At 36.6% G+C, this 26926-nt stretch overlaps 1 protein-coding gene across 1 annotated transcript in view; it reads right to left on the reverse strand.

Annotated features, from left to right (window-relative positions):
• The window catches only part of RABGAP1 (RAB GTPase activating protein 1), a 144240-nt gene extending 118128 nt beyond the window's left edge, over window positions 1–26112 (reverse strand). The window contains exons 1-2 of the mRNA XM_012664376.1: window positions 26028–26112; window positions 12433–12632 (exon numbers count right to left, since the gene is read on the reverse strand). Of these exons, the coding sequence (XP_012519830.1) occupies window positions 12433–12582 (150 nt within the window). The 5' untranslated portion in view covers window positions 12583–12632; window positions 26028–26112. The remainder of the gene's footprint in view (window positions 1–12432; window positions 12633–26027) is intronic.
• Between the last annotated feature and the right edge of the window lie 814 nt (window positions 26113–26926).

Consider the following 26926-nt stretch of genomic DNA (forward strand, 5'->3'; position numbering starts at 1 on the left):
GGAACTTATAGTCGTCAGTAGGATGGAGAAAACACAACATGTTCTGATTTTATGAAAAGTTCTCAGATTTTGATATGAGTTGTCAAAATATTTTAAGTAAAATACCTGTGTTTTCTGTAACTAAACCACCACATAACACTTTTCTTTAAAGGGCTTACCTAAAGCATAACCCACTCCAAGAAGCCTTCCCTGACTCTTCCCCCAAACTGAGTTAGGTTTCCATCCTCTGTTCCTTAGCACCCTTTGTTCCCCTTTATTATAGCATCCTTTTAACTACATTAATGTCGAAAATTAAATATGGCCACAAAATCTCCACAGCTCCTCCATCAAGAGGTATATTTACCCAAACCCTTAAATCTAGACTGGCCTTGTGACTTGCTTTGAACAATAGAACATGGTACAATTTCTAAGCCTCAGCCTTTAGAGGACTTACAGATGCTACTCCTACCCTAAGACCACCACGCTGTGAAAAAGCCTAAGACAAAAGACTACATGAAGAGGGAGGCCTACCCATCCCAGTCAAGCCCAGTCTTGATCCAACCCACCAGATGAATGAAGTTCCATGAGCCCAAGCAAGATCACCAAAAACCACCCAGTTAATCCACAAAATCATAATAAATTGTTTTAAACTACTGAGTCTTGAGGTAATTTGTTACAAGGACTAGTAGAAACTGCAACAAGAGTTTTTAAAACTGTCATCTACCCTAAGCTATAAGCATCCCGAGGACAAGCATTACATCAATTTCATCCCCCATTCTCAGTCAGCCTTTTAATGTCTTCTCTCTGGCTGTGATGTTCCTCAGTTTCATTACCATCCCGCATGGGACTCACTATGTTCTCTGAAGCTGAGGATTTATGTCTTTTATCACTTCTGGAAAATATTCAACTATTATCTCCACAAGAATTTCTTTCTCCCCCATTTTCATCTTATGGAACACTTAGATATATGTTGGTACTTCTCATCTTAATTTTCATGTCTCTTGACTGGTCTTTCATATTCTATTATCTTTCAATGCTATCTTCTGGACAATTTCCTCAGACTCGTTTTCCAGGTATTTGATTCTCTCTTCAGCCATGTGTAATTTACTGTTTGACACATCTGCTGTACTTTTAACTTCACTAGCTCTAAATTTCACTGTACAAATTCTATTTTTAATTTTCTTAATCTTTTATTTTTTTGATAATTTTGTTTTCTAATATTTTCAAACTTTTAAGTCTTTAATTATTTTAATCAAATTTACCTTAAAGGTTATACCTAATAATTCTAACGCCTGAGTTCCCGTGGGATTCAATCCTGCTGGGGTTTGCTGACTTGCACATAGTGAACTGTCCTTTGTATATATTTGCAAATTTTGGATTGTGTGCTCTTCTTTTTCAGGGTTATCTGTGGGAATTCCACAGAGCCTCCTTGGTGATGAGTATGTTCCTCCAGAGCAGTTTTGCAATTGCTTCTATAAGGTGCCCCAAGAGTTATAATACTAGCCAAGGAATATGCAGATAGTGTAAATTTAAACCCCATACATGAAGGTAGGCTATGGGCACAAATTCTCAATAAGACTCCCCTCTAAAGCAGTGTCCAAGCTATGAAATACAAGCTTCCTTATTTTCTTCCTGTAACTATAGGCAGATTCCACCTCCCCCCAAGTCTTTCAGTTAGGATATAGCCCCTGAGGATGCTTTATGAGGAGATCTTAGTTCCAACGCTACTTTCTCTCAAACCCAAGGCCTTATCTCTTGTTCAATTTGGCTATCAAATTCAAAGCACCATGGTTATAAAAAACAGCAAATTCCCCTGTAGCCCCAATGTCAGCTCATAAGTATAGTTCCAACTTTCAGTTCTGTTTTTGTTCCTTAAAGATTTGCATTACTTTTCTTATGAATACAGCTAAGCAATTGAAAGGGTTTGTGTTATATTTCATCCAGCTTTCCTAATTACTTTATATTGGGACATTTTTAGACTGTCTAGGTCATCATATTTCCAAAATTGGAGCTCTTATCCTGTGGTAGATTACTAGCTATCAAATAAACGTTCAATAAAACACTCAATTGGAACTTGTGGAGTGGAAGAGTGATAGACGTTTAAAACGTGTTTTCTAAACCCAATGCATGGGGATGGGTATATACACACCTAACGGGTATGGTGCGCACCGTCTGGGGGACGGACATGCTTGAAGCTCTGACTCAGGTGGGGCAAGGGCAATATATGTAACCTAAACATTTGTACCCCCATAATATGCCAAATTAAAAAACAAAATAAAATAAACCCAATGCCTGGTTCTACTTCAGTTTGTTTGTTTTTAGGGATGGGGTCTTGCTATGTTTTCCACGCTGGAATGTAGTGACTATTCACAGGTGTGATCACTGAGCACTGCAGCCTCAAATTTCGTGCCTCAATTCATCCTCCTGCCTCAGCCTCCCAAGTAGCTGGGACTACAGGCACAAGCTATTGCACCTGGCTCATGGTTCTACTTTTATGTGTATGTTCCAAGCATAAATTTTAGCACCAACACAAAAATAAAGGAAATCCCCTGAAATTCTTTGAATTTATTAAATTCCATGTTATATCACACTGAAATGGCACACAAGATGCTCTACAAATCTTTTGTTTCTTTTTAAAATCATTTTGTTGGTCCCTCTACTAGAAGCTGAGAAAACAAACAAGGTTTCAAAAAGAGTGAGCACCACTGAGCAAGACATCAGTAATACTATTACACCTTTCTTGATGACAGATCTACAAATTTAACAATAATCTTATTACTTAACAGTTCTATATATAATAACCCTATATAATGAATAGATGTACTGAAATTACACAGAAATATACAGAGGTAACATTTTAAACTGGGAGAACATGTTCCTCAATTTCCTTGTCTACAAAATACAGTCATGCATCGCTTAACCATGGTGATACATTCTGAGAAAAGTGTCAGTAGGTGATTTCATCACTGTGTGAACATCATATTTACATAATCCCCAATGTATAGCTTACTATACACGTGGGCTATATGGTATAGCCTATTGTTCTTAAGCTACAAACCTGTACAGCATGTTACTGCGCTAAATACTGTAAGCACCTGTGACACAATGGTAAGTATTTGTGTATTTAAACATATCTAAACATAGAAAAGGTATAGTAAAAGTATGGTATTATAATCTTATGGGACCACCATTGTATATGTAGTTCTTCATTGATTGAAATGTCATTATTTGGTGCGTGACTCTAGAAGTATCTCTTTCTGGTAAACAAGATAAACCAAGAAAGAAGTACTCTAGGGGACCCCTCAAGAGACTTTACCGTGTACCATAAATGGTTCACCAAATTAGAAACAAGAAGAATAAGTCAAAGAGTTACTTCAAAAGTTTACAAAAAATTTTCAAATGGGAGAAATCCAAAAGGAGAGAAGGCTAATTTATTTGTATCTGTACACTATCTTACTTCCTAGCACAGAAACTATTCCTAAGCTAACTCTTACAATTATACACAGGAAGTCCTTTTCCCTAATCAAAAATTTTATTCTTCTTTTGTACTAGTAATGTATCCTCTTTACTGAATAATTCCTATAAATTCATACATGTCCTAAAACCACTCACTGGAATCCATATCCCCCTGCAACTACCACTCAATTTCTCTGCCCTCCTTTTATAGCAAAAGTTCTTGAAAGAGTTGTCTATATTTATTGCCACTTCCTTCTCACCTCCCATTTACTACCCAATCCACACTAATCCTGCTAATGCCTCCAATCTCTCCCCCACAAAAAACAAGAACACTCTCTGGAGGGTCCCCAAGGCCTCTATCATGTCATTTTTCAGTCACCATCTAAATCAACCTCTTAGCAGAGTCAGACATACCTGATTACTCCTGCTTTCTTGAAACACTTTCTTCACTTGTCTTCCAAGGCTTTCTACTCTCCTAATTTTCCTTGTATCTCACTAGTTATTTCTTTTCACTCTTCTCTGCTGGTTTCTCTTCATCTCAATCTTTAAATATTGGAGTACTCCAAGAACCAACTCTTACCACTCATCTCTTCAGTATCTACCTCACACTACAGGCAATCTCACCAAATCCTATAGCTTTAAATAACATGCAAATACTGTTGATGCCAGCCACTTTTCCCAAGCATTAGTCTCATATATCCAACTAACTATCTGACATCTCCAAATAGACATCGAATAGTCATCTCAAATTTAGTATATTCCCCTGCCCCAATCCTGGTCTTCCCTTTTTCTTTCCCATCTCAACAAATGGCACTACTACCAATTACCTAAACAGCCTAAGTCAAAATCTAGGAATGTCTACTTTTCTCTTTGTCTGATACCCTGTATCTAATTTACCCATAGTAATACCAGTGAGTCCTACCTTCAAAACATCCTGAATCAGAGCACATTTACCCTTGCTCTCCTTGCTACCACTCTTTCCCCTTTACCGCCAATTCTCCAGGTAGCAATTCTTTAAAAGATTTATTGAGATATTATTCATAAGACCATACAATTCACTCATTTAAAGAATATATTCAATGGTTTTAGTATATTTGCAAATACGCGCAACCACTATCAAAGTCAATTTTAAAACATTTTCATCACTTCAAAAAGCAGCACCATACAATCTTAGGTATCATACCTCTCTATTCCCAACACCTCCCGGCCCTAGGCAACCACTAATCTATTTTTTTTGTCTAAAGATTTGCTTATTCTGAATATTTCATAGCAATGAAATTATATAATTTGTGGTCTTTTGTGACTGGCATGTCACTTACCATGATATTCTCAAGGTTTAGCTATGTTGTAGCATATATCAGTATTTCATTCCTTTTTATGGCTGAATCCACTATATCTACATTTTGTTTATCCATTCAGCAGCTGATGAACATTTTGGTTTAGTTCTTTATATATCCTAGATACAAGTACCTTATTACTGTGGTCCCCAACCCATGGGCCAAAGACTGGTACTGGTGGCCTGTTAGGAACCAAGCCGCACAGCAGGAGGTGAGCAGTGGGCAAGTGAGCGAGGCTTCATCTGTATTTATAGCCGTTCCCCATTGCTGGCATCACCACCTGAGCTCCGCCTTCCCCCGCCCCTGGTCTGTGGAAAAATTGTCTTCCATGAAACCAGTCCCTGGTGCCAAAAAGGTTAAGGACTGCTGTCTTATAAGATATTTTACAAATTCTTTTAATGTTTATGTAGTCCAATTATCTGTTTTTTTCTTTGTTGCTTGTGCTTTTAATGTGATATGTAAAAATCTGCTGTCAAATCAGAGTTTTCCTCTAAGACTTAAATATAGTTTTCACTCTTACATTTAGGTCTTTGATCCATTTTGAGTCAATTTTTATAAATGGTGTGAGGTAAGAGGCCAGCTTCATCCTTTTGCATGTGGCTATCCAGTTGCCCCAGCATCATTTGTTGAAAAAAATACTGTTCTCATTAACATATTGTTTTGATTACCACAACTTTGTAGTAAGTTTTGAAATCAGAAAGTGTGACTTGTCTAACTTTGCTTTTCATTTTTAAGATTATGTCAGCTATTCAGGGTTCCTTTGCAACTTCCTAAGAATTTTAGAATCAGCTTGTCAACTTCAAGGTGTTACCTGAGATACTGATAAGGACTGCAATGAATGTGTAGATCAATTTGGGAAGTACTGCCGTCTTAACAATATTAAGTCTTTTCATCCATGAACATGGGATGTCTTTTCATTTAGATCTTCCTTAATTTCTTTCAACAATGCTTTGCAATTTTCAAAGTAAAAACTGTACTTTTTGGTTAAATTAATTACCAAGTACTTTATTCTTTTTGATGCTACCATAAATAGAATTTGTTTTATTATTTTATGATATTCATTGATTCACTGTATTATGTTCATTGCATGAAATACAATTGATTTTTTTGTATATCAATCTTATATCTTGCAATCTTGCTGAACTTACTAGTTCTAATAGCTTTAGTGGATTCCTTAGGATTTTCCATATATAAGATCATGTCATTTGCAAATAGAATTACTTTTTACTTCCTTCTTTCCAATCAGGATGCCTTTCATTTATTTTTTATCCTAACTGCCCTGGCTATCACCACCAGTACAATGTTCTACGGAGGTGGTGAATGCAGACATCCTTGTCATCAAACATGATTTTACCTGTGGGTTTTTTGTAAATGCCGTTTATCAAGTGGAGAAGTTTCACTCTATTCCTGGTTTGAATTTTTTTGTTTCATTTGTTCACAAAAAGGTGTTGAATTTTGTCAGATGCTTTTTCTTCATCTATTGATATGATCATGTGGTTTTTGTTTTTTATGCTACTGATATGATACATTACATTAATAAATTTCAGAAGTTAAACCAACTTTACATTCCTGGGATAAAGCCCACTTAGTCATCATATGTAATCCTTTTTCTATTTATATACCAACTGAATTCACTTGCTAGTATTTTGTTAAAGATTTTTATATCCATTTTCATAAAAGATATTGGTGTGTACTTTCCCTGTCATGTCTTTGTCTGATTTTGGTATTGGGGTAATACTATTCTCATAGAATAAGTTAAAGAGTATTTTCTACTATTCTACATTTAGGGAGAGTTTGTGCAGAATGAACAGTAATTCCTATTTAAATATCTGGTAGAATTTAGCAGTGAAGCCTTCTAGGCCTGGGCTTTTATTTGGGATACTTTTTTAATTACCAATTCAATCTCTTTGTTATAGGTCTATTCAGACTATTTTATCAGTTTTGTAAATATCTTTCTAGAAATGTGTCCACTTCATCTGAGTTACCTAACTTAACAGCATGCAACTATTTGTAGTATTCCTTTATAATTCTTTTTATTTATGCAAAGTCAGTAGTAATGTCTACTCTTTCACTTCTGGTTATAACAAGTGTCTTCTTTTTATCTTGGTCAAGCTACTTAAATGTTAGTCAATTTCATTGATCTTTTCAAAGAATAAGGTTTTGGTTTCATTGATTTTCTCTATTGCTTTTCTATTCTACATTTCACTAATTTCTGTTCTTATCTTTTATTTCCTTTCTTCTGATTGTTTTAGGTTTAGTGTGCCCTTCTTTTACCAATGTCTTAAGGTGGAGGGTTAGGATATTGATTTTGGATCTTTCTTCTTCTTAAGATAGGCACTTACAGCTATAAGTTTCCCCATAAGAACTGTTTGAGCTGAATCCATTAAGGTTCAGTATATTGTGTCCTCATTTTCATTCATCTCAAAGTATTTTCTAATTTCCTTTTTCGTTTCTTCTTTTGCTTGTTATTTAGGAGTATGTTGTTTAATTTTCCCCACATTTCTGAATTTTCTATTTTACTTCTGTTACTCATTTCTAGTTTCATTCCCTTGTGGTTGGATTAATACTTTGAGTGCACTTGAGAAGAATGCATATTCTTCTATTGTTGGGCACAGCGTTCTACAGACATACATTAAGTCTAGTTGGTCAACAGTGTTGTTCAAGACTTCTGTCTCCTTATTGATTTGCCTATGTTTTCCTTCCACTATGGAAAGCTGAGTATAGTAATCTTCAACAATTATTGTTGAATTGTCTATTTCTCTCTTCATTTCCATCAGTGTTTGCTTCTTGCAATTTGGTGCTGTTATTAGGTACACAATTGTTAGATCTTCAGGACGGATTGACCCTTGTAAGAATACAAAATGTCCCTTTTTAGGTCAAGCACTGTGGCTCATGCCTGTAATCCCAGCACTTTGGGAGGCCAAGGTAGGAGAATCACTAGAGTCAGGAGCTCAAGACCAGCCTGGGCAACACAGCGAGACCTCGTCTTTACAAAAACAGAAAAAACAGCCAGGAATGGTGGCGCATGCCTGTAGTCCTAGCTACTTGGGAGGCTAAAGCTGGAGGATTCATTGAGTCCAGGAATTCAAGGCAGCAGTGAGCTATGATCACATCATTGCACTCTAGCCTGGGTGACAGAGCACGATCCTGTGTCTTAAAAATAAATAAGCAAAATGTCCCTTTTTATTTCTAGTAACATTTTTTGTTTTAAAGTTTATTTTGTCTAATATCAAAATAGCCACTCCAGCTTTGTGACTGCTCTTTGCATAGTATGTCTTTTTCTATGCTTTTATTTTAAATCTATTTGTATGTTTAAATCTAAAATGTCTCCTGTAGATAACATATAGTTGGATGTTTTTTAATCCAGTCTGACAGTATCTGCCCTTTTGATTACATTGCTTAATTTATTCACGACTGATGTTATTATTGATATAATTGTATTTAGGTCTGCCATTTTACTGCTTGTTTTTTATGTGTCTCCTATCTTTTTTGTTCCTCTATTCCTATTATACCGTTTTCTTTTGCACTTAATAAATGTTTTCTAATATCGCATTTACATTTTTTAATGATTTTTTTCATATGTATATATTTTTATTTATATCCTTGCTCTAGGAACTTACAAGGTACATCTTAATTTATCAAATCAGCTTCTGATTTATACTAACTTAATTCCATTGAGATATGGAAATATTACTCATATACGGCTCTATTTTCTTTTCCCCTTTTGTGGTATTGTTATACATATTACATCTATAAATGTTATAAGTCCAACAATACATTGTTACAATTATTGCTTTGTGTAATTTTATAAGCACATTTAAGGAAGTTGAGAAAAGCAAGCAAATATATATTTATAGCTTTTGTTATATTAACCTCTTTATTTATTAATTCTGGTTCTCTTCATTTGTTCTTAAGAATTTGGGTTACCATGTGGAGTCATTTCCTTAGCCCAAATACATCTCTGTTCCTATCTCTTTTTTCCTGTTATTGGCAAATAAAAAAATCATTGTTTGGAGTCACTTAGTTTAAGCCTGAAGAACTTCCCTTAGTATTAATATTTCTTGTAAGGTGGGTCTGCTAGCAACAAATTATCTCACAGTTTTTATATATCTCAGAACGTTTTTATTTCACTTTCAGTTTTGAATAGCTTTGCTGAACATAGGATTGCTGGCTGACTGGTTTTTTTTTTCTTTGAACACTTTGAATGTTATCCCACCGGCTTCTTGCCTGCATTGTTTTTGCTGAGAACTTAGCCATAATCTTACTGGGGTTTGCTTGTAAGTAATAAGACATTTATCTCTTGCTGTTCCCCAAGATTTTTTCCTTGTTTTTGGCTTTTAGCATTTTTTACCAGATATGTCTCTTTGCGGGTCTCTCTTCATTTATTCTATTTGGAGTTTACACTTCCTGGGTATGTAGATTATTGTTTTTCAATAAATGTTTTCAGTCATTATTACTTCGAATATTTTTTCTGGTCATTTCTCTATCTCTTCTTCTTCTGATGCTATTACGAGCATATTGGTGCACTTAATAGTGTTCTATATTTCTCTAAGGCTCTGTTTATTTTTCTCCATTCTTTTTTATGTTCTTTGGGTAATTTCTACTGATCTATTGTCAAGTTCATTAATTCTTTGGCCAGTTGAAGTGAACAGTTGTGCCCCTCTCATGAGTTTTTTCTTTTAGTTATTATGCTTTGCAATTCCAGAATTTCCATTTGTTTTTCAAAATAATTTCTATCTCCTTATTATTCTCTATTTGATGTGACATTGTCATCACATTTTCCCTTGTTTCTTTAAGCATGATTTCTTTTAGTTTGTTAAACATATTCATAACAGCTACTTTGAAGGTATTCTGTGTCAAATCCAACTGGTCACTCTCAACAGCAGTATCTGCTGCCTGCTTTTTCGGGGGGTGGGGTATATGGGTCATTTTTTTTTTTTTTTTTTTGGTTTCCTGTATGTCTCACAATTTTTGGTTAGAAACTAGATATTTTAGATAATGTGTTGTACAAATTCTGGGTACTGGTCTCCCCACTTCAAAACTTGTGCTAATGTTTAGTTTGTTTATTGAGTGACTAGCTAGGTTATTTTAGTAAATTCCAGTGTTAAGCCTCTGATGTTGCTCCTCAGGGGGCTCAGACTTGGAATTGCCCAGTTATCCTGTGATGAGAATGGTTTTGGCAGGGTGTTCTCTGACTCCCTTTTTCTCTGACTATCCCCAGCTGTTAAGTGCCACTAACTGTTGGCTGATTCCTCTACTAATTTCAACAATGCACTGGACTATAAACTGCTCCACAGACTAAAGCAATCAAATCTGGGGTTTTCTAAAGGGAAAGTTCCAGAGGTCAATGGTTGAGATTTGTTTTGATCCTTGATGGTCTCTTCCCAACTTCTGTCTTTCCATGGTTTCCTCAGGCAAACTAGGAGGTCTATAGCTAAGCTTAACTGTCCAATTAATCTACCAATCACCTAATTACCTTTCACCACAACCTCCACTGTTTCTGATAGTAATTTAAGGCTTAAACTTCTTTACACTTTGTTGTAAATGAAGTCCATGCCTTTGTGATGAGATCAGAGCTATGTTTTATGGCCAGCTTTTCCCCACAGGCAAAATCTCTGAGCCACGGCTTTGGACCCGGAAGGGGGACAATGGCACACTTCTCATCGAGTGACACTACAGCTTTAGTTGCTGTGCCCAAAGTACAGCCTCTGTCCCAAGAACAGGGGGTGGGCAGAAAAAGGGAAACCCCTACCTCTTAGTCACATTTAGCCAGCAACAGGCAGCTGGAGGCAGGATGAGAAATGCTATGTTCTTCTCCCCTCCCAGACAATAGCCCAGACTCGGAGCTGGGGGAGAGGGAGTCTTGTCTTCTTGACTTGACTGTGCCAATCTGGAGTAGAGTTATCATCTCACTCAGTTGGGATAGGGGAAGGAAGGAGTGGGTCTTGGTACAAATAACAGATTCTTGCTGCTCTTACCAAATTTTAGTAAATTTCCTTGAATAAATGTTTCTTCATTTGCTATATTTCCTTCAGAACACTTCCAGAGACCTTAAATGTTTTAATAATTGTCACCAGTTTTGCTTGGGAGTAGGACATGTTCTCGGCCTGGAAGTCCCTCTCAGGCAGTGAGCTCTTAATGTAAATTAGATCATGTTCCCACTCAAACTTCTCCAAACATTCCTTTTTTTTTTTTTTTTTTCAAGGTCCAAGTTTCCTGGTTAGCTCCACAAAGTATAAGATCCAGCTCCTGCCCATCACTTGATCTCATCCCTTACTACTTTTTACTTTCTTCACTCTTCTTAAATATCTGCCCTAACAAGGGTTAAGCTCCTCAGGCTCTTTGTATTTACTGTTCCCTCCTAAATGCTCTTTCCCCAGATTTCTCCATGGCTTTCTTCCTCATTTCATTTGGCTCTTACCTCAAATGTCATCTCAAGACCTTCTCTAAAACAGCACCTGTCATTCACTATTTATTTACTTTTTTATTTTTACTGTGTTTTTTTCACCTTGAGATAGTGTCACCCAGGCTGGAGTGTAGTGGCATGATCAGAGTTCACTGAAACCTCAAACTCCTGGGATCAAGTGATCCTCCTGCCTGAACCTCCCAAGGAGCTAGGATTACAGATGCCCACCACCAGGCCCAGCTATTTTAAAAAAATTTTTTGTAGAGATGGGGGCTCACTATGTTGCCCTGGCTAGTCTCAGTCTCTTGGCCTTAAGCAATCCTTTTGCCTTGGCCTCCCAAAGTGCTGGGATTACAGGCGTGACCCACAGTACCCAGCCAGTTTTACTGTTTTTTATTTATTCCTCTGTACACTTATGAGTGAGAATAAGAGTTTTCAAACTTTTGACAAAATTTTTTAAAGGTCAAGGAACAATCACAATGTCATTCACTATTTATCCACGTGTCCTGCCTTTTCTTCACAGCAACGAAATTTACTTGACATACTTATTTTCTTATTTGCTTAGAGTCTGTTTTCCCAGTAGAATTAAAACTAAGAGGGCAGGGGCTTTGCCATGTGTTGTTCACCACTGTACCCCAGTACCTAAAACAGTACTTGGCACATTGTCATTACTTAACAAACATTTGTTGAATGAACACATGTAAACAGGAACTGAAATATTTTTAAAATTACTTATATTTTAAATTACAACTTTGATAATCTGTTTTTATTTATATCCGTAAAGAGCACAGTAACAAAATATGGGAAAAGAAGTTAACAGTTGTTTATTTGGCTGAGAGAAGATAAAAAGAAGTGGTCAATGGCCAGGTATTCAAAGCTCTGTTTCAATAAGCCTAACTTATGTTTATAAATAGCATTGCTGACCTGCCAGTGCCCTTATGTTACATACACCAGGACCAAAAGAAATAAGCATCTTTAATTCAGTGGAAAAGTGAAAAAAATACTAAAATGACAAATGTTTATACTATAACCACAAGTTTTGACACTTAGGGGTACTGGAAGATTTAGGAAAAGCTAATCAAAGATCAAATACAAATTTCTCAATAAGTATATACAAAACTCTTTAACATTACAGAAAACAATATATCATATCCATGTTCTCACTTTCCCCGCATATCTCTTTCCTTTTAAGGCCAAGTTTTGCAATGGGTTTAGCAAAACTAAGCAAAACGAACTTAGGTTATGGACTCTTACCTTGAGTCCTGTTTTCTCGTCATCACTTCCATTATTTGTAGATGGTGTCTCATCTCCTTGCCTGGAAACCAAGACAAAATCTTCACTGTTAAGAGTAGATACTGAGTCTGAGGAGACACTGATTTTTCCAACAGAAGCTTTGTCATCCATAACTCAAGAATGAGGCTCAACTCATGAATGATTAAATATTTTTAAAATGCCTGAAAAACAAAAACCATAAAGATACTCACATAGAATGCCAGATATTCAATTATGCTCTAATTCTCACAAAACATACACGGAAAAATTAAAAAAAAAAAAAATACTTCCAAATAATTTTCCTAAGACTGTCACTACTTTCAGTTTAGGCTTTTTATTCCAGATAATAAGGGAATTTCATGCTATTCACGACCAAGATATTTCAGATGTCAAAAAAATAAATAAAACATATTCCCTTCAGAATAACACTACCTATCCATAGTGAGTTCTTTGGCATATGTTGCAACTCTTGTCTTAGCCTCCAAAAATAATGAAGTACTAAACTTCTGTTTTCTACCCTTTAATTTTTAAAGCTGTACACATAAATGAAATTGAACACACTTAGTTACTATGAAAGCACAATAACTAAGCTTTTCCTAGCATTATTGGTGCTTAAATTTAAAATACTAACATAGTTTTAACAAACAAAATTTCACATTAACACCCAACAGAGATAAATTCAAGACAGATAAATGCAAGCATAAATTCTAGAGCTGGGAAATACTTCACATAGTAAGAAACCAGAAGCCTATTAAAAACTCAATTTTCCCACACCACAGTTTCTTAGAATCAACTCGATATGAACATCACCCAATAAAAGTTTCATGCCAAAAATTCTCAGCAAAAAGGATAAAGATGTGTCACTTATGAAAAGTCTTTCAATTATTTATTGACTCCTGGAATAAAACTCAACCTCATCTATCATTTGAAAACCTAGTTCTGCATCCTTTGCTGCAACGTTTCATTTGGTTGTCAAAACATCAACAGAACGATACATTATACTCCGTGTTTCAAACAGTTAACAAAAGTAGCTACAGCTCTATGTTCATCTTTTACCTCAAAGAGGTAAGGTTCTAAAAATCTGTTTAATTTCTCCAATTGAGAAGTCCTGACTTATGCTTTGGATTTTTAATTGAATATATATTTACGGAACATATATCATGTGTCAAGCATTATTTTCCGCTCAAAGGCCAATATATATAACACCTGGCAGCAGGAACCACACAATTTCTGTGTAGTATAGTTGGGAAAAAAACTTAGAAATCATCAGCACTGTTAAACAATAAAATAGCAATCTCAAGAGGAGAAGTACGGTCATTTAGTCAATGGCACAGCTAAGGCTAGAACCCTGGACAGTCTTCTGTTGCTTTTTATTTAAATTAATTGCCCTGTTTAGAGGCTATTACAGGTTTCCATTTTATAGGACCAAATCTAAATTCATAAAGTGGCATTCAAACACTTCAAAATGTACTTTTGAAAAATTAAAAGAAAAATGTTTAAATTAATTCATTCAATGAATACTTATATTGAGTGCCTAGTGTAAAACGCGCAAGCTATGATAAACAAAATAAATTAGATACTTGTCCAAAAAGAGTTTATGGCTTAGTAGAGAACAGAGGCAAATTGTACAGGCTAACAGGTACAGATTCAGGGTAAAGAAAACTTTGGGAACACATTGGGAGAGGGGCTAACTTAGACTTCTGCAAAGGATATATACTTTAATACCTCTAGGTATTTGCCTTCATAGGATCTTCTTTCTGGTGTGGTTTCCTTGCTTCTGTACTTGATCAACCCCAACTCATCATTAATGATTTAAATCTCTTTCTCTTAGTAGTCTTCTCAGTCCACTTGCCCATTCTTACCTCACAGTCAAATGAACTGCTTCCCTTCAATCTGTTCCCACAGCATTTACATTTGACTTTTTTACAGTATCTATTATGTTGTTTTAATAATTTTATGGTAAGTGCCTCCTTAATTTAATCATCACATCTATATTTCACAGATGAGGAAATAAAGGTTTAAAGAGATGGTGTAACATAATGAACATAATGTGGTTAGAGGCAAAGCCAAAAATTAAACCCAGTTATTTATGACTCCAAAGGCTGTGTTCTTCCCTTTAGATTATGATGGTTTTCTAATGCTACAAATTTATGCCTTGTCCTAAAACACTCAGTATTGGGTGAAGAAGTCTTTATCTATTTTAGAACTTGTACTTTACGAGAGGTTTTCATGCTTAATCAATTAAATCTTTTGTCCAGCTTTAAAAACGTGATTAACAGTAGGACAGCAAAGGACCTGGGAAAATGTTCTAAAGCTATGATCTCAGAGACACTAACTTTGCATGACACTCTGCACTCAAAAATACTTTGGTATTTACACTACGGAATTGAGAAGATTTGGCAGGCTCAAAGTTCCACCTATTTTCCTTGAGAAGGTGATAGGAAAATACACTTTATAAGATACTTTATTGTTTGTTTTGGCAACTGAAAATAACTGAATCACTCGGCAAGAATGAGGTTTATCAGAACACTAAGTAATACAGGAAAAATCACACAAGACTCATTTTCTCTGGCCTCTGTGGACAGAAGCGAAGAGGGAGCCCAGGGATCCACAAGCTCTGGATAAGACAACCCCTTATCTGGCCTCCACAATGAAGAGGTACCTCAGAACCTGGTGTACTTTCGGCAATATTCTAGAGACTCACGACCTCTGTCTCAAGACTTTAAGGACTAATTTTGTTTTTAATCCCTACTTAACGTCAGTTACCACAAAAAGTCCCCTACTCTAATTCTTCATCCTTCACGCTGTAATTCTAATTCCCATGGACAATAAAGTACAAAATTCCACCCCCATTGCCATCCACCTTTCTACCTTTCTCCACAGCACCTATAACCACTTGACACACTTTTACATTTTAGTAATTTGTTTTTAAGTATCATGTAAACTAGAACCTAAGCTTCATGAGGGCAGGAATTTTTGTATTTGATTAACTGCTATACCCCAAGCACCTGGAACAATACCTGGCACATAGTAGGTGCTCAACTATTTATTAAAGTAGGGTAAATGGCAAATAAAGATGGAAAAGAGCAAGAGCCACCCAATGAAAAGGTAAGACCACCTTTTATAAATTGACAATAAGAACAGCAGTCATATGTGTGATGGTGAAGCACACAATGAGGAGTTAAGAAAAATCCAAGTTAGAGTACTGGTTCTACTACTTACTAATAGTATGAGCTGACCCTCAGTTTCCGTAACAGAAAATGTTACACTATCTAAAAGACCTATTGTAAAAATTACCAAGGACTATATCTATAAAGCATTTAACAATACATATAGAAAATTATAAGCACCCAATAATTACAGCTTTTCAAAAACTAACTTCCAATTCGAATTAACAGATATTAACTGATTTAAGTAATCCAAATTAGGAAACATTGAGGCAAATAGATAACAGACTCATTTGACATTGCAATTTGTTTATATCTAAATAAATGCAAAAGAATACTTCCAATACAACTGCCTTATCTACGTATAATAGACAGGAATAAAATGCATACATTCTTTATTTCATTTTATCATCCTAGTAATTCTGTAAGATAAAATAAGGACTATTATCTCATTTTAAATAAGATAATGTACATATGAACACTCCAGTGTTTAGTAGGCACTCACAGCTTGTCTCTTTCAAGGAAGTGATGAGCCTAGACCCTTGTTACATCTAATTACCAACAGGGTCACGTTGATGAGTGCACATTCAGGGATATTTCCTTCTCTACATCTCTTTTAATAAAGTCAAGCCACTTGACATGATAGATCAAATTTTGTTCATTTATGCAGCCTCCTGCATCACATCCAAAAGTTCAATTACGCTTTGTTTTCATTACATCTACTCTTTCATTGCTTTTATTAATATTCTTATAGACATATACAAGTTCATTAGATTTTTATTGAAAATTAGTCTTATGACATCAAAACTCTTTATAAACTTTTTGCCCAAATTGACTGCTCTGTGCCATAAGTGACAATTTTATACTGCAAAGAATATAACATAAAATGCGTCTCAATACGTTGACTAGAGTCACATTCATTCTCCATCTCCTCTTCAATACTCTACATCCAGCTAATGGAGAGTGAAATGGAATGAACTGGCCAAGACAAAAACTCTTTTGACAGTCCTTCAATAGCAGTAGGCTCCTAGATAATCGAATTTTACCTTTTAAAAACTTGAACTTTTTTGGGGGGGGGACAGAGTACTATCAGATACTTATATTGTTTCTAGCTACTAACATCATTCTGAGCAGTAACAGAAATAGGGAACTTGCAGTGGCATGGATTTGCTAATGTGCAGCTAGCAGAGACAAAAACCACCTCCCTGTACATGACCCACCTAGCTTAATAAAAGAGGCATGGGTGATACTCTTAATTGAACTTGACATGCTAGAGGCAAAATGTGCTAATGCCCAGACACTAGTCCAGAGCTTGGTTCACCTTTATTTCCTTGGTTTTCCTGAGACATTCTTCTTAAAGGAGTAGTATTAACTGTCTCTACCACTACCACTTCAACGGGACTCCCTACTCTCACTGAACAGCCCCTTCCAAAAATCTGACCCTTTCTTCTCACCAATCTTCACTGAATCTCTTCTTTTAAAAAGCAACAATAGCACAATTTGCAAAACTCAAAGAATCCTTTCAGTCCTCATCTTACTCCTACCAGCTGAAGTAAATGAAAATGCCACCCATTTCCTTATTCTGAAACTCTTATCTTTTTGCTTCCATTTTCTACCTCTATCTTTTTCTAGGCCTCATTTAGGTTCTTTTTCTTCTGCTTATTTAAAAAATTTCATTTTTGTCCCTCTTTTCCCTATCTCATTAGCTAACACAGTTATAGCTTTCTATTGCATGCTAATAATACTCTAGCCTTATCTTTTCTCTTGAATTCCATGTGGGTATTTATGTTTTCCTTTTTTCCAATTCAGTATCCAGTGTCTGATATGTGCCAGGCACTGTGTATACTGTTATGGTGAGGAATAAAACTTACTGCTTATTTTTGACAGTCTTACAATGATACAGAAAGGAGACTAGTAAACAAGTAATTATAGTATAGTGCTTGTCATAATAGAGGTATGTAAAGGGTATTATGGGTATATACCGCAGGGCTCTACTACATGTGTCCCATGGTCATCTCAAAACCAATTCCATGTGTTCAAAACCAAACTATGTAACTCCCTCATGTCAGCATATTCTTCCTAGCTTCTCTACACTATTAACAACCACAGATCCAAGATAGATAGATAGATAGATAGATAAATAAATCCTTGACTTCTTTTCTTATTCTCCTTTGGAACTCTAATGGATTGTAGTTCCAAAACATACCTCAAATCTATTCCTTCTTCACCAACCCTAATGTTACTAACTTGTATTTTATTCTTTCAACATGGCTACAACAGAAGTCTTCCTTTCTAGACCCCATTAAGGTCACTGATCATCTAATCCCCACAGTTAATTTCTAAAACTTAAATTCAATCATATATCCCAACCCCCACCTTCCTCAAAACTGAAAACAGTTAATTGCTTCTGACTGAAAACAGAATAAAATCCAAACTCCTTGTATCATTTAGTTCTACAAAATCTGGAGTCAATCTACCATTCTAGTCTTAGCTCCTTCTATCAAACTATACAACACACCAAATATGTTATGTATTTTTACATTTTCGTGTCTTTTCATATACTGCTTCCTAAGCTGAGAATTTGTCTTTGTTTCCCCAGTTAGCCTTTCTCCCCCAACAACAATCTAGTGATATAATCAAGTATTCAACTTCCCCCTTTCCTTTCTGCAATGTTCATTTTCTTCTAGCGCGCTTAAGGGTTTTTGTTTGATTTTTAGTTCCATCCCAGGTTTATAGTATGCATCACACAGGAAAATAATATTAACACTTCTTTTCTACTCTACCATATTGATTGATCCATCCAGTCCAGAAGCAATTACTAAGTATAAACCACCATGTCAAATGCTGGGAACACAATGGGTACACAGTCCCCATAATTACTTGCGGACAGGGATTTTATGTTTCATTCATTTTCATATTCTTCCTTAGTGGCAGTGTTTAATAAATTTGGTTGGCTGAATATACGTCAGTGTTTAACTAGTAGGGTCTAAGTAATGTGAGGAGGACAAATGACAAATATACTACATTACATGCATGTATTGAGGATGAGGCTACAGATGACGACTGGAATATTGAATAGACTCAAAAAGAACTACCCTTGAGTGTGTCCGACTCTTCAAGTCCCCAACTGTCACGACCAAAAACAAGTTAAAGAACACTGAGTCACAAAACATAGTTTGAACCCTCTGGACCAAACACTCTCATCACTTCCCTCCCAATCCAGTGAGAAAATGAGAACAGCTTTAGGGAATCTTAAGAGGGATGCTTAAATCATCTTGCTAAATCTAAAGAGAAAGTAATACTTATTAGTTCTTGAGTGCCAATTATATGCCCAACAAGGTACTAAAAAGTTTTACATGCATTATTATTAATCTTCACACTAACCTTGCCAGATGGGTATTAACTTCATATGACAAACTGAGGCTTAGGCAGGTTGATAACTTGCTTAAGTTCACAGAGAAAATTGTGGAACTTGTTCCAAACCCAGGTATCTAGGTGCCTCTGTCCTTTTCTGGATTGCATGTCTCTCCTTCTTGATGTCCCTATCTCCATTCTCTCCCCATTCCAATCCATCCTCTATGCTGCTCCCAGTTGTATCCTTCTAAAACACAGATCTGGCAAGATTACTCTCTGTTCAGAAAAAGAATAAGACAGGAAGCAGCAAAAGAATCAAGTCTGAAAGATGTTGTAGCAGGCCAATTCCTGTGGGTTTGTAACTCTTTAAAATTAAACAAGCAGAGTACAAAGAAGCCATATTAAAAAAAAAAAAAACACACACTATATTAGTCTCAACTTTTTTTTTTCCTGGCTCTGAACTTTGTTTCCCTGCACTGGTTTTTACATGAATTTCTCACAGCCTATCCCTGTAAAGGGTGGGACAAAATCTAACAAAACTCAATGGAATACCATCCCTTCTTTATAAAAATAAATTCCTTTCCACCATTACAAAATGCTAAACAATAGAGGTCTTTGTTTTAAGTCTGACTCTCAATCTGGTGGTTGTTTCTTTGAATTATTTTAGTGAGCTAAGAAAACCATAATAATTTAAACTTTCTGATTAATTTCAGCTTAGCTTAAAAAACCCAAACCAAAAGAAAACAAAACTTAATCATCTTGGGCCTACTTTCACCTAAAGGCAAGAAAAACCAGCATATCTAAAACTCACTGTGAGGCATATTTTAACCTACCATGCCTGCGACAATTTATTTCTTCAAACTATTAAGTGATTTTTAGTTCAATTGTGGATGAACTAAAAAAAAGACAACTGAATTAAAGGAATACAGGGATTTGAAAGACAAAGTAAATGTTATAAAATTTTTTTTACAAGTTGTAATCTTTTTGCATTGTGGTTAAAGATACATAACATAAATGTTACCATTTTAGCCATTTTTAAGTACACAGAATGTGTCATTAAGTACACTCACATTGTTGTGCAACCATCACCATCAGCCATCTCTGGAACTTCTTTGTTCCCCAACTGACACTCTGCCCATTAACACTAACTCTCCATTCACCTCTACCCCTCGACCCTGGCAACTACCAATTACTTTCTGTCTCTATGAATTTGACTACTCTAGGTACCTCAGATAAGCAGTGGAATCATACAATATTTGTCCTTTTGTAACTGGCTTATTTCATTTAGTAGGTCTTCAAGGTTTATTCATGTTGTCAAAATTTCCTTCCTTGTTAAGGCTGAATAATATTCCACTGTATGCATAACATATTTTGTTTATCCATTCATCCTTCGGTAAGTTTTTTTTTTTTTTTTTTTGTGACAGAGTCTCACTCTTTTTGCCCGGGCTAGAGTGAGTGTCATGGCGTCAGCCTAGCTCACAGCAACCTCAAACTCCTGGGCTCAAGCAACCCTTCTGCCTCAGCCTCCCGAGTAGCTGGGACTACAGGCATGCGCCACCATGCCCGGCTAATTTTTTCTATATATTTTTAGTTGTCCAATTAATTTCTTTCTATTTTTTAGTAGAGACAGGGTCTCGCTCTTGCTCAGGCTGGTTTCCAACTCCTGAGCTCAAACAATCCGCCCGCCTCGGCCTCCCAGAGTGCTAGGATTACAGGCATGAACCACCGCACCCGGCCCCCTTGGGTAAGTTTTTAAAGCCTGAGTGTAACTTTACAGGATCTTTGGATAAATTCACAAAATCAATACAGCAAATCGTCTAAAGAGCCAGTGTTTTCAAAATTATTTCTCATGAGTAATCAACCTTTTTTTTTTTTTTTTAGCCAGGGTCTTGCTCTGTCGACTGGGCTAGAACGTAGTGGTGTCATGTCATTCACCGCTCAAACTCCTGGGTTCCAGCAATCCTTCTGCCTCAACTTCCCAAGTAGCTGCGACTACAGGCACCCTGGCTAATTTTTCTATCTTTTGTAGAGACGGGGTATTGCTTTGTTGCTCAGGCTAATCTGGAACTCCTAGGTCAAGTGATTCTCCTACCTTGGCCTCCCAAAGTGCTAGGATTATAGGTGAGAGCCACTGCACCCAGCCAGTCATCAAGCTTTATCAGAATTTTTTTTAAACTTAATAATCTAGTATTATTAATACTTTAACAGAAAGGGTCCTTTTTTGATTTGACTTGGACAGTGTTGTAGCTTCAGTTATGTAAAATGAGGGTACTGAACTCTTAATTCCTGTGTGTGAGTATCCAGGAAAGGGGGAAAAACATCAGGTGCTTTCTAGTACAATTTCATGAGGTAGGCACAAGTAGCTCTGTTTCAACAAGTGAATAAACTGGGTCTCAAAGTGATTAAGTAACTTACCTTCCGTCATATACTAAGTGCAATACTTGGGATATCAATGTCTTTCTGATCCTAAAATTCATATCTCCCCTATACCTTGATACATCTAATGAAAGGTATAAGAGGTAAGAAGAGGGGATGAAATGCACATAAAACAACTCATTTAACTCTGTGTTGATTATTTGAATGCAATAATATTAACACCTGAAAAAGTAAAACCTTATAAATGGTTTTCCCATGCTTCTGTAGATAATTCAGGAAACACTACTTTAATTTTTTCCAGAACTCTAGGTATTCTGGCTTTATGCCACTTCAACACGGTATCTCTGAAACTAAATATGTGAATCGTTATTTGGATGCCATTTCCACAACAGAAACTACCCCTGGGAACACAGGGAAAGTTAGCTTAATGTTAATGTACTACTCATTCACAAGGTCAGATTTGATTATATATCTTACTTTGCTATTATAGATTAAAAAAAAACTTTGTCTTTACTTATTCTGAACAGATTTTTAAAGTATAATATAATTACATTAGCATTTTATAAATATAAACATGTGCATACTTTTAAGCAATGCAGAGTTGTTCGAAGATCTTTCTATCTTTTAGGAAATTAGTTAATATAGTTCCTTCTCACCCATAATTAGAAAATGAATCTATTTCATTTAGAATATCCACTTGTCTACACTTAGATCAGAAATGTTTGCATTATTCATTTCTCCTAAATCTATGTGAATTTAATGCCAAGCAAGCAAATCATTCAATAAATGACCAAAGCCCTTATAAGGTAAATGCAGTAAACACAATTTCTCTTTTCTATGACCTGTTTGATTTTCAAGGGAGTAAGCAGGCAAACCACGAATGTTTGGCGGAAGACACAGGTGTTTTCTGCACATTCTGATATGAGAAGGCCCTGGTCCATACTTATATAGGGATGAAGAGACATTTGATAAGTGTGTCCAATAAGGGATGAGCAGTCAATAAGCATTTACTGAGTGCTTCATTCACCCCACTGTAATGGTACTATGTAAAAAGATATAAAATTTACAAATATTTTAATTTAGTTCCATAAATATTTTTAAACCTATCTGAAAAGATCTTTTCTTATAACCAAGGACAACAAACTAAAAAAAAAAAAAAACCTTTTCGCTAGAGGAGAATTTTAAATATATGCTTTTAAGGTTAAACAGGAATCAGATTTTTCCTGAATTCACAGAGAATTCAATAGGTAACTATAATGAGGATATAACCATTTCTCTTCTGCAGATATATCAGAGGTCTAGTCATAGAAAATCATGTGTCGGCATGAGATTTATGAGACAAAAGAGATTTATGAGACATATTCCTAATCTCAGTTTATTGGCATACCTTCAAGGGCACAAGAGAGTTTATTACCTCTATGGTAAAAATATTAAAATGATTAACACACAGCACTTTCCATTAGTATTATACAAATGCCCAATTTAGCCTGAACACTCTTATTATCCTCAATGATATTTAATGTATGCTCTCAAGGAAAGATTCTGTGTATCAATTCTTTTAACTGATACAAAGGTCATCCTCAGAAAAGGGAAAACAAGATTATAACCATAGGTTGTTGGTTATAATTACCAAAATGTATAAGAAAAAATGGGAAAGAAAAAGTCTTAAAATCGTCAAATTATTATTAAGCTTTGAGTTAATATTATGCTAAACTTACCACAGAAATCCATTTGTTAATGCACCTTAAGAAATGTCAGATTTTAATATGGAGAAAACTTTATTGCCACAAATATTTACGGATCCCAAAGAGTCGTGGTTTATAATACAAATGCTGCTGTAACTTTAACTAGAAATACATAACTATGCATGACCTCTTGGAGAGATGCAAACCCCCACATATGGCAGTAGAGCCATACAATTCAGAAGATATATTTCTCACGTTTTACAGCCAAGATGATATATACTATTTAATGTCCAGTATGAACTTTAAAAAGTTTTAGGGTTTTATTTTATTCTTTAGTGGTCAGAAAAATCTAGGGGGGGAAAGTTAGGCCTTACAGAGCTCTATCCTACTAGAAGGAATAATTTTCAACACATTCTCACTGATGTTTAGCTCAGAATATTATAGTGGACTTGGAAAGAGAAGGGAAATTTCCAGTCCAAATTCTATAAACTAACATGTTCATGACTTGCAGACTTCCATATTTGGTCAGTCTTTGCACATGAAGAGAAACAGGCTACTAGGGTCGACATGAGTCTTCATAATGTCAAGTTTAAATGTCTATTCAATACTGTTTTTGACTTACAAGTTTTCTGAAGAATAATGATCTCAGGATCAATACAAAACTGAAAGGGGTGGGGATGGTGGGGATGACTAGGTAATCAGTTTATGCTAAAAAAAAAAAAAAGCAGCAGCTACGAAGTTGATACAGTGGTTTGGTTTTGTTTTTGAGGTCTATCCATAGGCATCAAGTCCTTAGCCTTGGATTTTCTTTCCTCAGGATCTAACTATAAACAACAAGGCAATTACATACACAGGACCAAAATGTCAGAAACCCTGCTTTACATACATTGACACTTTAAAAATATTTCTGTTCTATCTCCAAAAAAGATTATTTAACTAGCTATAGAAATAATCCCTGAAAGTACAGTCTTGTCAAGAAAGATCATTTAAGAATCTTGTATTCATTTATTCCACATGCTTGAGAAGTCTAATGATATCTGATTATACTGAAAATTACAAAGATAACATCATGGGCAGCCTATGTCAGAAACATAGCACGCCAGTGTTTTTATAAAGATACTCAACAGCAGCACTGATTTAAACTAATTATTTTTTGAAGCCTGTATTCGAAGGTTACTTGTTAAAACAATTACTGGGAAATGATGAGACCTTCAAAGGTTTTTCTTTAACTGGAAGCACACTGAATAAAAGACAATGACTTCTTTAAAAGAAACTAGGCTGTAAAGTTGTTATACTGTGTGGAAAATCAGTCCCCTCGCGTACATAACTTAGATATAATGTGAATGTACTTCTCTCAATATGCAGCAAAGATAGGAAACAGGTGTCTTCACTTTTTACAGAGTCCCTGTAAACTGCTAACAAAATATTATACAAAAAATGCCAAAATACATATAACTGATGGGTTAACTTTCCAGACAAATGTATGTCTTATTAATGCCAAGGAGTTAACTGTAAACTGAATTACAAAACTGAATGAAAAGGAAGTGTACCACAATATAGCAATAATTCAACTTCATGAGTTTGAGTTAATACTTTGTATTACAGTTACATGCGAATTTTACGTTACCAATACATACAAATCAATCATGGATACAAATCTTATTAATACAAACTAAAGTCTACAAAGGAAGCTTATAAAGATCTCTCTCCCCTATTCACTATCAGTTTTTATAAATAAGCTCTACTTTAAAATTTTCAATGTTTATTAAATAGCGTCCTATACGGACTTGAATTAAGACAACAGGTCTTTCTTAAAAAAAAAAGTTGGATGTGTACTTCCTTGGTACCTAAGCTTGTTTCCCAAAAACTTTTCGAACATCAGTTTAATGTAACAAATATAGTTCCATTCACCCTCCATTGTTATTTTTCTTCCTAAATAAACAAAGCAGCTGGAAACACACACACACTCACTAGTTATTATGAGTATGTGAATACAGGAGTTGATCTGAATGAAAATATTACATTATGAAACCTTGTCCCTGACATTTTTTTCCCGTTGTTTAAAAAAAGACACAAATCCAAAAATCTCAAATTCAAGTTGAATCATGATTTTAAACTAACGGAGCACTAGTAGCGGGAACACTAGTTGCATGAGCACTTAACACTGTCTCCCAGGACATCTGCTTCCAAGAAAAAGAATCTTCGAGTAACAACAGGTATGGAGATACGTATAAAGCTGGAGCAGATGATAAATAGTCTGGATGTTAGAAGAGTAGGGACAAAAGTACTACCAGGCAATGGACAGCGAACTCCTGGAAATCTGGGGTTATCCTTTGGCTCAACACATAAAACCTTGAAGGTTGCTAAAAATCTAAAGACACAGCGACGAGGTACTGAGGCGGATGTTTCAACTAGAAGGGGAGAATGGGATGCCAGGGACACTAATTGCAGGCTGGGAAAATGAGACAGAAAGACCAAGATGAGATGGCAGGGCGACACTGAAAGAAAGCAAGTGTTTCAAATTAGCAGCAGCCCAGCAAACCGGCCTGAGGCCCAAGCCAGCCTAAGCAACAGATACAGGCCTTGTGAGCGATGGGGAGAAACTGAGGCGGAGGGAGCGGCCAAATTCGCAAATAGGACCAAGCTCAAAACACGAAAGTCAAGACACAAACCGGCTTTGCTGGGGGGCCAAAGGGACGGCCAAATATGCAGGAATCGGAAGACAGACACCTACCCAGACAGGGGGAACCGGTTTGGGCAGGGGCTGCCGGAGCGTCCCAGCCTGCGCATGCGCCCTCTCCCCTCCGTCGCAGCTCCCCCTCCCCCCCAATCACGGCTCCCCTCAGAACTCGGCCCGTCGAGGGAGCAGAGCACAGCCCCACCGACCCAGCACCGCAGGATGAGAAGACAGCGTGGCTCCCTGCAAGGGCCGTCGGAAAATCCCCCCGGGGTTGATGGACAGAAGGGAAAGAGGAGGAGGGAAACGCGGCCCTACCCGACCCGCCGTCTCCTCCTCCGCAGCCTGCCGTTCGCCGTCCCGGAGGCTCCGCCGCCTGGGCCTCCCCAGCCGTCCTACCCCCGCCCTCCCCACCCCCTTACTCACGTGAGAGCGGCTCCTTCCGCCCTCCGCCCCGCCTCCTAGCCCATCTCATAGGCCCGCGGCCAAGACATGCGTCCCCATTGGCCCAATACCAGGCAGTGAGGCAGGCTTTCCTTTCAGCTGCGCTCCACCTGGGCTTTTGCCCGCCTGAGGACGGTGAGCCTGCGCACTTCCGCAGGGTGGGAGCTGGATCTAGAGCTGTAGTCAGCGTGTGGGCTTGGACAGGCAGCAACTATGGGACTGCAGGTGGAACTGGGACCAGGACTGGCGGCGATGAGCGCGGGCTGGGTACCACCTGTTGAGCCTAGGTACAACTCCAAAAGAGTACTGGTGCTAAAGCAAGGAATCCTCTGCTCACCTTTCATGATCAAGTCCTGTTTGAAAATGAGCACTTAACATTCTGACTAAATTCACCTGGCATTTAACGAGGGTGCAGAGTGTGCCAGGGATCATGATAGATCTTTTCACAGGCATCTAATTTAGCTTTACTACAAATCTGTGAAAATGGTATGCTTTTTCTCATTTTATAGAATAGTGCAGCCCCAGTTACAGAATCCAGTGTAAAAGTTAAAACTTCTGACTCTCCAAGTCCAAAAGCACGGGTACAACACAGCTGCTTTGGTGTACTTCAGGCACAGAAGAGGACAGAAATGAACAGTGTTGTTTCAGACTGACTCAAAGATGAGGTTTTATTTAAAAATCATTCAAAAGTGAAACATAAGAACAACAGCAATATAATGAAGTTTAAAGTCCTTGTCCTCAATAAATTCACAATGTAGCTGGGAACAAAAACA

Source organism: Propithecus coquereli, unplaced genomic scaffold (genome assembly GCF_000956105.1).
Source record: "Propithecus coquereli isolate 6110/MARCELLA unplaced genomic scaffold, Pcoq_1.0 Scaffold89, whole genome shotgun sequence".
Taxonomy (NCBI): Eukaryota; Metazoa; Chordata; class Mammalia; order Primates; family Indriidae; genus Propithecus; species Propithecus coquereli.